This window comes from Babylonia areolata, chromosome 18 (assembly GCF_041734735.1).
Source record: "Babylonia areolata isolate BAREFJ2019XMU chromosome 18, ASM4173473v1, whole genome shotgun sequence".
NCBI lineage: Eukaryota > Metazoa > Mollusca > Gastropoda > Neogastropoda > Buccinidae > Babylonia > Babylonia areolata.
In genome coordinates, this window is record NC_134893.1 from 5,281,076 (window position 1) to 5,296,373 (window position 15,298).

The 15,298-nt window shown below is 45.7% G+C and overlaps 1 protein-coding gene across 1 annotated transcript in view; it reads left to right on the forward strand.

The window, feature by feature from the left end:
• LOC143292381 (uncharacterized) overlaps positions 1-15,298 on the forward strand; it is a 226,667-nt gene that overhangs the window by 184,563 nt on the left and 26,806 nt on the right. Inside the window, 10 exon segments of the mRNA XM_076602599.1 lie at positions 871-1,372; positions 1,691-2,026; positions 2,435-2,680; positions 3,159-3,332; positions 3,961-4,131; positions 5,399-5,628; positions 6,169-7,638; positions 7,997-8,215; positions 10,576-10,698; positions 12,491-12,718. Of these exon segments, the coding sequence (XP_076458714.1) occupies positions 871-1,372; positions 1,691-2,026; positions 2,435-2,680; positions 3,159-3,332; positions 3,961-4,131; positions 5,399-5,628; positions 6,169-7,638; positions 7,997-8,215; positions 10,576-10,698; positions 12,491-12,718 (3,699 nt within the window).

Sequence of the window (15,298 nt, forward strand, 5' to 3'; positions counted from 1 at the left end):
ATAACGATAACACTGTGTCCTCCATGTCAGGCTGTTGTCCTATAGCATGGTGCAGAATTATTGTTATGATTATAGTGATGACAATGATATAACACTGTGTCCTCCATGTGAGGCTGTCCTATAGCATGGTGCAGAATTATTGTTATGATTATAGTGATGACAATGATATAACACTGTGTCCTCCATGTGAGGCTGTCCTATAGCATGGTGCAGAATTATTGTTATGATTATAGTGATGACAATGATATAACACTGTGTCATCCATGTCAGGCTGTCCTATAGCATGGTGCAGAATTATTGTTATGATTATAGTGATGACAATGATATAACGATAACACTGTGTCCTCCATGTGAGGCTGTTGTCCTATAGCATGGTGCAACATTATTATTATGATTATAGTGATGACAATGATATAACACTGTGTCATCCATGTGAGGCTGTCCTGTAGCATGGTGCAGAATTATTATTATGATTATAGTGATGACAATGATATAACACTGTGTCATCCATGTGAGGCTGTCCTGTAGCATGGTGCAGAATTATTGTTGTGATTATAGTGATGACAATGAAATAACGATAATACTTTGGTAATGGTCCCTGAATAATGATTATGATGATGAAGATAATGATAGTGATCATTATGGTGGTGTCTGCTCTCTAAGTACACAAAATTGTTCTCAAAACAAATATATTTAAGCATAAGAGACAACTGAGAAAAGTTACACACACACACGCACATGCACACTCACAATCACACACACATACCCAAAGAAATGTTTTATCACAGAGTGTAGATGGCAAAACGCAATGCTGGAAAGCTCAAACGTGTGAACTTTTGTGTCAACAAGTGTACTTCTGCACCGTTCCAGGTGAAGTACCAGACCTCCCTGCGTGAAGCGGTGCGACTGTTGAGAGAGCACACCACCAAGCTTCAGAGCGGAGACCTCACCAACGCTGACGGAGACTTCCATCGCAGCTGGCACAACGCCGTCGACCATCGCGTCGGTCTCCTCATCGAAAAAATGTCGGCAGAGATATCTGACGAGTGTCGTCGAGTCGGTGCGTGGGGAATTCTGGGACAGGGCACAGGGGGCCAGCTGCTGGTCAGCGGTTCCAGAACACCGGTCACCCGCGACGACCTATTGGATGGTTCCGGTGGTGTGCGCTCCTCAGCGATCACCGTGGACAACAAGACGGGATTGCTGCGGCCCAAGGCGGGTGCTCAGATGCTGTTGGCGGATGGCACGGTGACGGCGGTGCCCCCAGAGCACTTTGTGCACCCCCAGACGGGACGGGTGCTGCCCATACAGGGCAACGTGGCCTTTGACCCCGTCACCTCCAGGCTGGTCTTTGTCATCGATTCAGCTACAGGTCGGTTCCTCTGCAGGACGCCTGTTGTGGTGTGTGTGTGTGTGTGTGTTTGTGTGTGTTTGTGTGTCTTGTATGTGTGCATATCTGTATGTGTTTTGAGACTGTTTCATGTGTTGGTTTGTATGTTTCATATGTTGGCTTGTATCATCACTTTTTCTTCTCTCTCTTTTTTTTTTTTTTAATAACACAACCTATATATATTTTGAGCACAAATTACACCAGGTTCTACTACTTTCAAAAAAGACTTCAGTACAAAAGTTTTTTTCAAATGTCAGAATATTCATTGACTCATGACCATCCTTTCTTAATGTGTCCCAGGCGAAGCAGCCCGGTCAGACGAACCCTTCATCCCGTTCGTCCCGTACCCCACCAACCCCCACACCAGTGCCCCTGTGCAGACCAAGCTGAAACCCCTGCAGAACAAGAGTGACCTTCGCTACGGAGCGCCCATGTCCGACCCTGAGTGCGGCCTCCATGTTCCCATCCTGGCAATGACCCTTCACCCCCAGTCGGGCACGGTGCTGCCAATTGGTGGGATTCACACGGACCCTGTGACGGGACTGCCCGTGCCCATTGAGGTGGGATCGCTCATGGCCGACCCTATCAGTAGCCGGGCCGTGCCCATCCTGGCCGTCACTCTGGATGAGGAAACAGGTGAGTGGCTGTGATGGTGAGGGTGATGCTGCAGACAGAGTTATGTCCTTGACAGCCTGGTTGTTGTTTCTTTTGTGGTCTGGGATTTAGCTTGGTAAAAACAATGAGTGTGACAATGTTTGTACATCTACTTATTCAAATATCCATGGCTGACAACTTAACTGAAGCAAAAAGTCTTCCAGTTCCTGGCTACTTGAATACATCAGATAAAGTAAGTTAAACCAAAGAATTGGGTATGTTTGCATTTTTGGGGTATTTGCCACATACGGGATAACTGTGTACTTTGAGCTGAATTGAATTGTTTTGCAGATTTATTCAGAAAACTATGTGTATTTGTCATGTTTGGTTGTGTCTGTGGGCACAAATTTTGAGGTTGCATAAACCAGTTCCTCACCAATGTTCCTCCAGGTGTGGTGATACCTGTCGGAGGCTCCAAAGAAGGGGAACATGCCAACGTTCCCATCATTCCTGGCGACTCCTTTGTGGACAAGTCCAGCGGGAACCTGGTGCGTGTCCACGGGGGCACGGTGTCTGTCGGTGGGGTTCGACCCTCGGCTGGAGGCTACCAGTCACTGCTGGATGCGACCGTGCTGGCGTGCGAGGCGAGGGCTGTGGATGTGCTCAGAGAGTACAAGGAAGCTGTGCATGCTGCTGGTAGGTCTGCATGCCCACACGTTGTTTACTGGACTGGCTCACTGCTTCACACGGGATTCTGTGTTCACTCTGTCTCTCTTATCCTTGTTATTGTATTTCTCTGGGTTTTGTTTCCATCTTTGTTGCTACGGCTGGAGGTCTCTTAAAAACAAACTGATTTGTTCTTTTTGTTGTGTCATTCTGGTTCGAGTAAACATGCACGCACAGCCTTGAGTCCTGGTTTGAATGTTATTCTCTAAGACAAGGCAATAAATCGAGGTACCATGCATAGTGTACACTTAGTGCATGAAAAAACCTACCACCAGTGACAGTGAAATACTTGTCCCATGCCAAATTCTATCGAAAATTCTGCCATCAAGGAAATGTGCACAGTCTGTTGATGACAATAATATCAGTTTAAAGAAATAAAAGATAAAATCAAAATCAGTATTGGAAACAAATGGCATGGTTTGATGTAAATCCACTGGCGGTATTGCAGACGCGGATGGCAATGCAGGCAGTGTGCGACACCAGGAGAGCGTGATGGACGCTGCCGTCAAAGACTTGCACAAGGCTCGCAGTCGCATGAAGGCACATCTGCTTCGTACCTGTCAGGACATTGACCGGCGTAAGCACAGGGCGGCCATACTGGCTACCACTGGAGGATCACCAGGTATGAACTGGTTTTTTTTCCGCCTGAATTCCTTTATTGCCACAGTGAATAACTCAGGTTGGGGGAGGGGGAGGTTGATATATGCCAGGGCAAAATTTTGCTTTCTTCAGTTGGTTCACTAAAGTGTTCATTGCTGGTTCATTCATGGAAATATTTCTGAGATTTGGGTGTGTTCCTTCTTTAGACCTTTGGCTATTTTGTGATGATATGCATAGGTGACAATGAAAAGGTTAAGTATAAGAATGGGAGAACTGTAGTTTGGATATTTTTCTGTCACTAATTAAATTTTTTTTATTTTATTAAAAGTCTTATCAGGAAACATGTTCTCAATACAGATGCAAGAACGTATCAGTGCTTATTTCATCCATCTTGTTGCCAAAGGTTCTTTTTCAGTTTGCCAAGTGCGTGCTGCACACTGGACCCTGATTCATCATCTCATGCAGTCGACTAGATGCTCAGTTTTATTTTCCCATGGAGAAAGGGGTTGAATGGGATTTGAACCCAGACTCTTACAGATGCTGTATTGGTAAATGAGTATGTTAACCCTCTGCCATCTTCGTCTTGCAGGCATGTATGAGTTCTCCAAGACAGACCAGCTGTTAACCATTCTGGTATCTTCGTCTTGCAGGCATGTACGAGTTCTCCAAGACGGGTCAGCTGCTGCCCATCCTGGTGGGAACCTCCATGGATGACCCTGCAGGATCAGGGCAGGAGGTGCCCATTCTGGGGGCTGATCGTGACTCCAGGCTGGGCAAGGTGGTTCCGCTGGCCGGCACCATGGAGGACCCAGAAGGAGAAGGTAGAGTAGGGGGTGACACTGCATTGTGGCGACGCCCTCTCCCTGCAGAGAGCAGCCTGAATTTCAAACAACAAATCTGTTGTGACTGAAAAGTTCTCCAGTACAAGCTTGGTGATATTGATCTGTAAATTTTTCATTGTTTTGAATTAAACTTTATGAAAACTGAATCCACTAAACTGATGAGCCTAGTGATACTGATCAATAAATGTTTGATCACTAAAAAACTGTTTTATGAAAACTAAATCCACTTAATCAGTCAGAAACAGAGATAAGAAAATATGTAGAATATATGTGCAGGCATTGTGTGTATACCAATACAAGTGAGCTTTCATATACCTGGATGCAAAAGATGTTACAGGTATTTCAGTTATGAACATTTCAGTTTTTTTTATCTGTAGGGTATGCATACATATTTCAACATATCAGTGTTGATGAACACCAATATTACAAATATTTCAGTTATGAACATTTCAGTTTTTTATCTGTAGTATATACATACATACATGAACATAATCTATGAGTGTTGATACACACCAATATACAAAGACATTTCAACTGTTTAAGTTTCATCAAGCTATTTTCATAAATGTGGTAAGTTTGAGCAGCATGTTTATAAATCATGTGTGATTCTGGAAATGCATCAAAGCAATACTGTCTGAAATGGGTAAGACTTCTTTAAATCCTGGCATTCTTCCCAAATCAAACATTTGTTTCCTTTTGACATTTTATAATAATAATAATAATAATGGATACTTATATAGCACACTATCCAGAAATCTGCTCAAGGTGCTTTACAAAAACGCTTTTGTTAACATAAAACATTATATCTATGTTACATACACACACCAAAATGTGACTACACACACACACACACACACACACACACACACACACACACTGCATGCATACATTTTAACATACATGTGTATCTAACAGCTACCCTAACACATACGTACACATAGGCAGGCACAAACTTACATAAGCACACGCACACACAATACACGTTCATATACATGCATGTAGTTATGTACACATACATATGTATACACACAGTCAAGCACAGCTAACGCAAAGGAAGTGGACCTGCCACAGTTGAACTTATTGCTGAGGGAAAAGGTGAGTTTTGAGATGAGATTTAAAAGATGCGAGGGAATCAGAATAACGGAGGTTATCAGGGAGCTTGTTCCACTTAGATACTTTCCATGGCATTCAGGTTTTTTTCCCCATGGCATCGTTAAACGTGTGGCATCATTCTGTCCTCATCCAGGGCTGGTCCCTATCATGATCGGTCACAAGGCTGTGGACCCAGTGTCTGGGGAGATGAGTCCTGTCATCGGCGCACGCCTCAACCCGGAGTCACGGCTGGTGGTGCCAGTGACCCAGGCGTCCAGCGCTCACCGCAAACCCAAACCTCCGCCCGGCGCCCTGGGTATGCTGGAGGAGGAGATTGTGGCCAGGAGGGGGTACTGGAGGCGCCAGAGACACAGCGAACTGGAGGTGGGTGTGGTGTGTTGTGTTGTGTTGTGTTGTGTTGTGTTACGTTGTGTTGTGTTGTATCATATATGTTGTGTTGAATTGTATTGTGATGTATTGTCTTGACTTGTCTTGTCTTGTATTTTCTTACTTTCTGTCACAACAGATTTCTCTGTGTAAAACTGGGCTGCTCTCCCCAGGGAGAGTGCGTCGCTACAGTGCAGTGCCACCCTTTTGTTTTCTTATTTCTATCTGTAAGTGTATTTGTTTTCCTGTCAAAATGGATTTTCCTACTGAATTTTGCCATGGACAACTCTTGTTGCAATGGGTCATTTTGCTCCTTGGGCCAGTGCTTCTCCTGTCCTGAAGGGAGGTTAGCACTGAATAGCCAGAGACCTGTTTCAGTCGTCTCTTGAAAGCTCAGATCATTGTTGTCTGATGCCTGTATGCTAGTTTCTATGCACATGGATGTATTTTTATTGGCGCAACTGTTCAGTCACCATCCCAGATGAAAAGAAAAGTGACCTTATCAGTGAAGTGTGTGCTGGTTTCTGTGTCTTCCAGCTGTCCAAGAAGGAGCAGGAGCTCACCCTGACACTGATGTACAACCTGGAGACGGTGAACTCCCGCAGCATCCAGCGGTCACTGGAGGACATTGACGCCCAGGCCCACCAGCTGTTGGAGACCAGCAAGCGAGAGGTGCAGCGGCGTGGTGCCGCCCAGCAGGACTACGCCTCCATCATTCCAGCAGACATTGTCACCATCCTCACCGCAGGGGACAAGACGGAGCATGATCGGGAGGAAGCACAGGTGGCGGCTCACGTGAAGTTCTCTGAGGTGGTGCGGAAGTGCTTCGGCAAACTGGAGCAGGAGGAGAAGCGGTACCAGGACCGCATGGCTGACCTGGAGGGCGCCATGAACCCCGAAGCAGAAACCACGGCTGTGCAGCGCTACAAGCAGGCCAAGGCCAGGCTGCAGGGAGAGCTGAGGGACCAGCTGAGGACCAGGATAGAGAACATTGACGAGCAGCACTCTGCCCTGGAGTACGCCAGGGAGTTCTCAGAGCTGTGTGCGGCGGAGGCCAAAGTGGTGCTGACACGCAGCGCCCTGCTGGCTGGTGACTATGACGCCCAGCTGCTGGGGGTGTACGGAGACGCTGACTCCTCCGGAAACCAGGACTCTGAGCTGATCCCGCTGCTTAGACAGCTGATTGCCATGCTGGAGTCTGGCGGCCCCTTCTATCTTTCCTCAGAGTTACTGAACCTGCTGCAGCAAGGGGGCAGCACAGGGGGCGGTTCCTCCCACGTGATGAACATCAACCTCCATGGACAGCAAGGTGGGTCAGGACAGCAGACGTCCAGCCAGCAACAACAACAACAGCAACAGAAACAGCAGGAGAAGAAGGTCAGCAGCAAGCTGGTGAAGAGCTCAGAGGGTGACAACAAGCAGACAGCATCCACATCCACCTCTGACGTCATTGTCATCGGAGACCTGTCTAGAGCAAAGACCTCCGACACCATGACTGAGCAAGAGCTGAACGAAAAGAAGAAGTACCTCTTTGAGAAACAGGCCTACGAGGCGGCCAAACTGGAGAACGACCTCCACTCCCAGGAGGTGCAGGAGCTGGAAGACACCATCAAGGACTACGAACAGAGGAAGAAGGACTCCGAGGAAGACATCGCGAAGGACTTTGCTGCCAAACTGGCCAAGGCCAAGACGGAGCAGGAGAAGGAGAAGATCATGATGGACTACGCCAACAACCTGACCAAGCTGAACGACGCCCTGGAGACGGAGAAACAGAAGCAGATGTCCAACCTGCGGGAGAAGCTTCTGGAGCGTCGACGACAGGGCAAGAAGAACCTGCATCACCAGCACATCGCTGAGGCCCAGAGGGAGGGGGTGGGGGCTGACGAGGTGCCCGACATCACACTCCAGTCCAGGGACGACATGGTCCATGACCTCAAGGTCAAGCAGCAGAGCCTGGAACACCACCTGGCTGAAATCAAGTCTGCCTCCGTGCATCCTATAGAAGAGGTCAGTGGGTTGTACAGTGTGTACAGATGGCTGGTCTCTGTGTGAGCGTATGTGTGTGTGTGTTACCCTGTTTGTAAACCTATATGTGGCTTGTCTGTTTGTGTGTGTGTGTGTTACCCTGTTTCTAAACCTATGTATGGCTTGTCTGTGTGTTTGTGTGTGTGTCAGTGTGTATTTTACGTGGTTTCTATACCTATTCTGTCATAATGCGCGCATGAGTGTGGATCTGTTTTCAACATTGCATGTGTGAATATCAATCATTTTCATCATAATGAGTGCATGATTGTGGATCTGTTTTCAGCTTTAGATGTGTGGATATAAATCATTTTCACAGTGGCATGGTGATTGTGTTGCACAGATGTTCGATCAGGTGGATGATAACGACACAGACTTCTTCAATCTATTGAACAACCTGGGTCTAAGACGAGAAACAACAGCAGACCTGCTGAAAAGAGCAGCAGAGCGAAATCTGTGGATGAAGACATCAGCCGATGAAATGATCCGCAGACTGAAAGACCGCAGGAACCGAAAAGTCACGCCAGAGCTGAGTGCGGAGGAGACCAGTAATCTGTCCCAGGTATCACAAAGTTGTCCTGTTTTACTGTCATGCTTCCCTTTTTTCTTCTCACAGGCCTGTGTATTTTTAACTCATTGAACCCTGAACCTGGGCGCTGCTCAGGGGTGGAAATGTGTTTCCATGTTCCTGTAGTATTTCCAGCAGTGTCCATGTGTGTCAGTTTGAAGGAAAAACCAGTTCATTTCAGCATATTTTCTGCGTTTTTCCACACCATTGTGACAGGGAAGCCCGCCGAGTCTGTAAACTCCCTAGGGTTGAATGGGTTAAGAGTCATTATATGACAGGTGAGGGATTTTATATGACAGGTGACGGGCGCAATAGCCGAGTGGTTAAAGCGTTGGAGTGTCAATCTGAGGGTCCCGGGTTCGAATCAGGGTGACGGCGCCTGGTGGGTGAAGGGTGGAGATTTTTACGATCTCTCAGGTCAACATATGTGCAGACCTGCTAGTGCCTGAACCCCCTTTGTGTGTATATGCAAGCAGAAGATCAAATACGCACATTCAAGATCCTGTAATCCATGTCAGCATTCGGTGGGTTATGGAAACAAGAACATACCCAGCATGCACACCCCCGAAAACGGAGTATGGCTGCCTACATGGCGGGGTAAAAACAGTCATACACATAAAAGCCCACTCGTGTGCATACGAGTGAACGCAGAAGAAGAAGAAGATGACAGGTGAGGGATTTTATATGACAGGTGAGGGATTTTCTCTGCTGATATTCAGTCAACATTTATTTTCTGTCCCTTCTCTGGTTCCACACTGGCACCAGATTGTTGCACTGATGGACTGAATGTCAGCAAGAGAATGCAGTAACCAGTCATGTATGACTGTGAGTGGAGACAGCATAAAGCACTCATAAAACCTGACCAGTTAGCATGTAGATACCCATAAATGATGTGTGTGCCAAGATGTTGTACATTTGAAAGTGTTTGACAGGGAGAGGCAATTCCAGAATGGGTCAGTTTTGATGTTTCACATTCACATAGCACAAACCTCAAGACAGGCATCAGAACATGCAGCCTAGAGCCTGACATATCCCTCCATAACAAATTCCAGAAAGCTTAATTTTTTTTCTATGGTTATTTTTCGTTTCTTTTCCATGTGGAGTGGTGGCCAAGTGGTAATGCATCCACCTAGGAAGCAAGAGAATAATCACACAGGATCAAATTCCATGTTCAGCAGAATTCTCTCTCCCTCCAATAGACCTGGAGTGGTGGTCTAGATGCTAGTCATTCGGATGAGACAATAAACCGAGGTCTCATGCGTAGCATGCATTCAATGCACGTAAAAGAATCCACGGCAACAAAAAGGGGTTGTCCCTGGCAAAATTTGGCTGAAAAATCCACTTTGATAAGAAAAACAAATACTCTTGCAGGCAGAAAAAAGGGTGGCACTGCATTGTAGCAATGCACTCTCCCTGGGGAGAGCAGCCCAAATTTCACACGGAGAAATCTGTTGTGACAAAGAGTAACACAACACAACACAATGCAACGCAGTGCAGCGCAATGCAACGCAATGCAATGCAATACAATGCGACCTCCTGAAAATGGAGTATGACTGCCTACAGGGTGGGGGTAAAAAAACGGGCAATACACGTAAAAGCCCACTTGTCTACACGACTGAACATGGGAGTCACAACCCATGAACAAAGAAAAAAGAAGAAGAAGACAATACAAAAGCGATGAGTGTTGCAGGATGAGGTGCAGAGGATGAAGAAGACAATACAAAAGTGATGAGTGTTGCAGGATGAGGTGCAGAGGAGACAGTACAAAAGCGATGAGTGTTGCAGGATGAGGTGCAGAGAAGAAGAAGACAATACAAAAGCGATGAGTGTTGCAGGATGAGGTGCAGAGGATGAAGAAGACAATACAAAAGCGATGAGTGTTGCAGGATGAGGTGCAGAGGAGACAGTACAAAAGCGATGAGTGTTGCAGGATGAGGTGCAGAGGATGAAGAAAATACAAAAGCGATGAGTGTTGCAGGATGAGGTGCAGAGGAGAAGACAGTACAAAAGCGATGAGTGTTGCAGGATGAGGTGCAGAGGATGAAGAAAATACAAAAGCGATGAGTGTTGCAGGATGAGGTGCAGAGGATGAAGAAAATTCAAAAGCGATGAGTGTTGCAGGATGAGGTGAAGAGAAGAAGAAGACAATACAAAAGTGATGAGTGTTGCAGGATGAGGTGCAGAGGAAGAAGAAGACAGTACAAAAGCGATGAGTGTTGCAGAATGAGGTGCAGAGGAGACAGTACAAAAGCGATGAGTGTTGCAGGATGAGGTGCAGAGGAGACAGTACAAAAGCGATGAGTGTTGCAGGATGAGGTGCAGAGAAGACAGTACAAAAGCGATGTGTGTTGCAGGATGAGGTGCAGAGGATGAAGGAGGCGAGGGAAACGCAGAATGAAGCTGACCGCCTCAGTGAGGAGAGTCTGCTGCTCAAAGCCTGGAAGGAGCATGAGAAAGAACAGCTTCGTCGGGAACAGGTGAGTGCTGTCTCCCTGCACAGAAAATCCCTGTGTGTGTGTGTGTGTGTGTGTGTGTGTGTGTAGTAGAGAGGAGTGGGGGTATGAGCATGTGTGTGTGAGTGTGTCTTTATGTGTGTGTGGTGTGGTGTGTGTGTGTGTGTGTAGTAGAGAGGAGTGGGGGTATGAGCATGTGCATGCATGTGTGTGTGTGAGTGTGTCTTTGTGTGTGTAGTGTGGTGTGTATGTCTGCAGTGTGTGTGTGTGTGTGTGTGTGTAGTAGTAGTAGTTGTAGAGAGGAGTGGGGGTATGAGCATGTGTGTGCATGTGTGTGTGAGTGTGTTTTTATGTGTGTGTGGTGTGGTGTGTGTGTGTGTGTGTGTGTAGTAGAGAGGAGTGGGGGTATGGGCATGTGTGTGTGAGTGTGTCTTTGTGTAGTGTGGTGTGATGTGTGTGTGTGTGTGTGTGTGTAATAGAGAGGAGTGGGGGTATGAGCACGTGCATGCATGTGTGTGTGAGTGTGTCTTTGTGTAGTGTGGTGTGTATGTCTGCAATGTATATGTGTGTGTGTGTGTGTGTGTAGTAGAGAGGAGTGGGGGTATGAGCATGTGCATGCATGTGTGTGTGAGTGTGTCTTTGTGTAGTGTGGCGTGTATGTCTGCAATGTATATGTCTGTGTGTGTGTGTGTGTGTGTGTGTGTGTGTGTGTAGTAGAGAGGAGTGGGGGTATGAGCATGTGCATGCATGTGTGTGTGAGTGTGTCTTTGTGTGTGTAGTGTGGTGTGTATGTCTGCAATGTATATGTCTGTGTGTGTGTGTGTGTGTGTGTGTGTGTAGTAGAGAGGAGTGGGGGTATGAGCATGTGCATGCATGTGTGTGTGAGTGTGTCTTTGTGTATGTAGTGTGGTGTGTATGTCTGCAATGTATATGTCTGTGTGTGTGTGTGTGTGTGTGTTGTTTCAGTTTCAAAGAGGTGTCAAAGCAGACTGGTCTATGTATGCAGCTCCACATTTGTTTGTTTTTTGTGTTGTTCTGGCTTTTTTTTTTCTTTTTCTTTTTATAAATGTAAATAATAATTTGCGTTTGATTACACATACTTAACCGTGACCCACTAGTGCAGACACATTGCCGTTTTTTCTTTCTCTTTCTTGTTTTTTTTCTGATAATCAGGAGTTGATGCAATTGTTCCTTAAATAACAAAATAATATTAAACAAAATTGAAAACACATCATATAAAATATTTCATAAGATAATGTCACTATGTATGAGGAAAATCAAAAAACCAAACTGGTATCAAGATTATTTTAGCAGCAAACACATCTTGGCGTTGACCAATGCTTTTTTTTTCCCCCCTTTTTTGTCACAGCACATGTGGTGTGTAGTGTATATGGTTCAGTCTACAACCTCCTTAAAACTCAAACTTAACCCTTCTTCAGATCGAATAAATTAACTCTTTTTTTTTTTAATCACTAACAGGAAGCTGTTGTGAGGAAGATGCTTGTTTATGTCTGTGCATTGTATGTCTGGTTTCAGTTTGAAGGAAGCGTCAGAGTATGCAGATCTGTATATACTATTACATATGCTTTTAGAAAAAATAAAATAATAGTAATATACATTTTGTATCATATTCACACCAGCTGGCTTTTCCTTTCATCTTTTGTCAGTTGACGAGCGTCACCATCATTTACCACCATAATTGTCATCACTGCTATGACTGTATCATTACCGCTATCACTATATCATCACCACTTTCATCGTCATCATCCATTATCATCACTATCGCTGTTCATTAACATGTTTTTATCACCAACAGGAAGCCGCTCTGCGAGAGGTGCTGAAATCAGCGACGGACGAAGAGCGTGACCGTATCCTGGCGGAGTTCCACAACCAGTCGCGTCGCATGGAGGGCAGGAGGGAGGACGAGAAGCAGCGACAGCAGGACAAGCTGCGAGCCAAGCTGGCCGCACGCAAACGCATGAACCAGCAGCTGGACCGTGACAAGGCCGTCAACAAGGAGCTGGATCACATCACCAAAAATCATGTGCGTCACCACCGGAGATCTGCTGGTCACTTTGTGTCTGTGTGTGTGTCTGTAGGTGTGTCTGTGAGTGTGTCTGTGGGTGTGTCTGTGGGTGTGTCTGTGAGTGTGTCTGTGTGTGTGTCTGTGTGTGTGTCTGTGAGTGTGTCTGTGTGTGTGTCTGTAGGTGTGTCTGTGAGTGTGTCTGTGTGTGTGTCTGTGGGTGTGTCTGTGAGTGTGTCTGTGTGTGTGTCTGTGGGTGTGTCTGTGTGTGTGTCTGTGGGTGTGTCTGTGTGTGTGTCTGTGGGTGTGTCTGTGTGTGTGTCTGTGGGTGTGTCTGTGTGTGTGTCTGTGGGTGTGTCTGTGTGTGTGTCTGTGTGTGTGTCTGTGGGTGTGTCTGTGTGTGTGTCTGCGCGTGTCTGTGTGTCTGTCTGTCTGTGGGTGTCTTTAGGTGTGTCTGTTGGTGTCTGTGTGTTGTCTGTATGTGTGTGTCTGTGGGTGTTTGTGTCTGTGGGTGTGTCTCTGTGTGTTTGTGTCTGTAGGTGTGTCTGTAGGTGTGTCTGTGGGTGTGCCTGTGTGTGTTTGTGTCTGTGGGTGTGTCTGTATGCGTGTCTGTGCATGCTTGTCTGTGTCTGTGCATGCATGTGTGTGCATATCCTTTACTCTGTATTTATTTTGAAATAATGTTATATAGCCCAGTGTTAATCATATCTCTTTTTGTATGCTGTTTCATGCGTGTTTTACTGTGAGGTTTATATCGACTTAGTATTAAAATATATTATGTCTTTTATGTATTCATGTAGGATGGCTCTTACTGGAGATAGATAAAGTATTGTGTATTTCTGACAGCGTTTATATATTCTGCCCAGCTCACATATCTTTCTGTGTCACATGTGAAAACAAAACATTCCTGGCAGCAAAGATAGCAAAGAAATGCTAACTCGAGAACTTCAGCATTACAAAAAAAATTAATTTCTGATTCAACCAAGTCAGATTCAAGAGAGACAGAGACATCAGCACTGCTGCTGGGAACAATTCCAAAATGTGGTGCTTGTCATCAGATTCCCTCATCCCCACTGTTCCTCCTCCTCTCCTTCTCCCCTGCACTTCCTCTCTCTTGCATTCCTGTCAGCGCCCGCTTTTTTTCCTGTCCCATGTCCACGTACTTGACCATGCCCCCCAGTCACACACAGACCATTTCAATATTTCCTGGCATGTGATATGCTGATGTATGTGCCAAACTCAGACCACTCATGTGTGTGTGTGTGTGTGTGCGTGTATGTGCGTGCGCACATGTCGTTTTTAGTAATATATACCCATCGTTTTGTTGGATGTTTTCATTTGTAAATATTGTTGTGCAATACCCTGTTGTCTTAACATGAGTATGTGTGTGTGGGGAGGAGGGGAGGGGCGGGGGGTTAGTCTATCATCAGCTATTGGGAATTCTTATTTGACTAGTTTTAATCTCTTCTTATGTTGCGCATGGTGATTTTACAACGAGCCTGTGATTGCACAACTTAATTTCCATGTGGATTAATAAAGTGTTTATGATTTGATTTGATTGATTTGATCAGTGTCTTGATGTAATGATATTCACACATTGCTTGGCTGAAGTGGACCGGTGAGGCTGGTGTCATCAACCATGTGTGTGCTCACCTGTGTGTGCTCACCCGCTGATTTGGCAACTGGCTGTTGGTCAATTCTCTGATCGACACATCATGCCGTATACCATATTAGGACTCTGTTCATGTTTATTCATGATTGAAGCACAGTCTTCAAGGCACTGGCTGTTGGTCAGTTCTCTGATCGACACATCATGCCGTATACCATATTAGGACTCTCTTCATGTTTATTCATGATTGAAGCACAGTCTTCAAGGCACTGGCTGTTGGTCAATTCTCTGATCGACACATCATGCCGTATACCATATTAGGACTCTGTTCATGTTTATTCATGATTGAAGCACAGTCTTCAAGGCACTGGCTGTTGGTCTATTCTCTGATCGACACATCATGCCGTATACCATATTAGGACTCTCTTCATGTTTATTCATGATTGAAATACAATCTTCAAGGCACTGACTGTTGGTCAATTCTCTGATCGACACATCATGCCGTATACCATATTAGGACTCTCTTCATGTTTATTCATGATTGAAGCACAGTCTTCAAGGCACTGGCTGTTGGTCAATTCTCTGATCGACACATCATGCCGTATACCATATTAGGACTGTCTTCATGTTTATTCATGATTGAAGCACAGTCTTCAAGGCTGAACAACAGTTATGACAGTACTTCTTTTTCTGGCTGAAGGAAAACTGGGTAAAGTTGGATGAAGGGTTAACCCGTCATATAGGGTAAAGTTGGATGAAGGGTTAACCCGTCATATAGGGTAAAGTTGGATGAAGGGATAACCCGTCATATAGGGTAAAGTTGGATGAAGGGTTAACCCGTCATATAGGGTAAAGTTGGATGAAGGGATAACCCGTCATACAGGGTAAAGTTGGATGAAGGGATAACCCGTCATATAGGGTAAAGTTGGATGAAGGGATAACCCGTCATACAGGGTAAAGTTGGATGAAGGGATAACCCGTCATATAGGGTA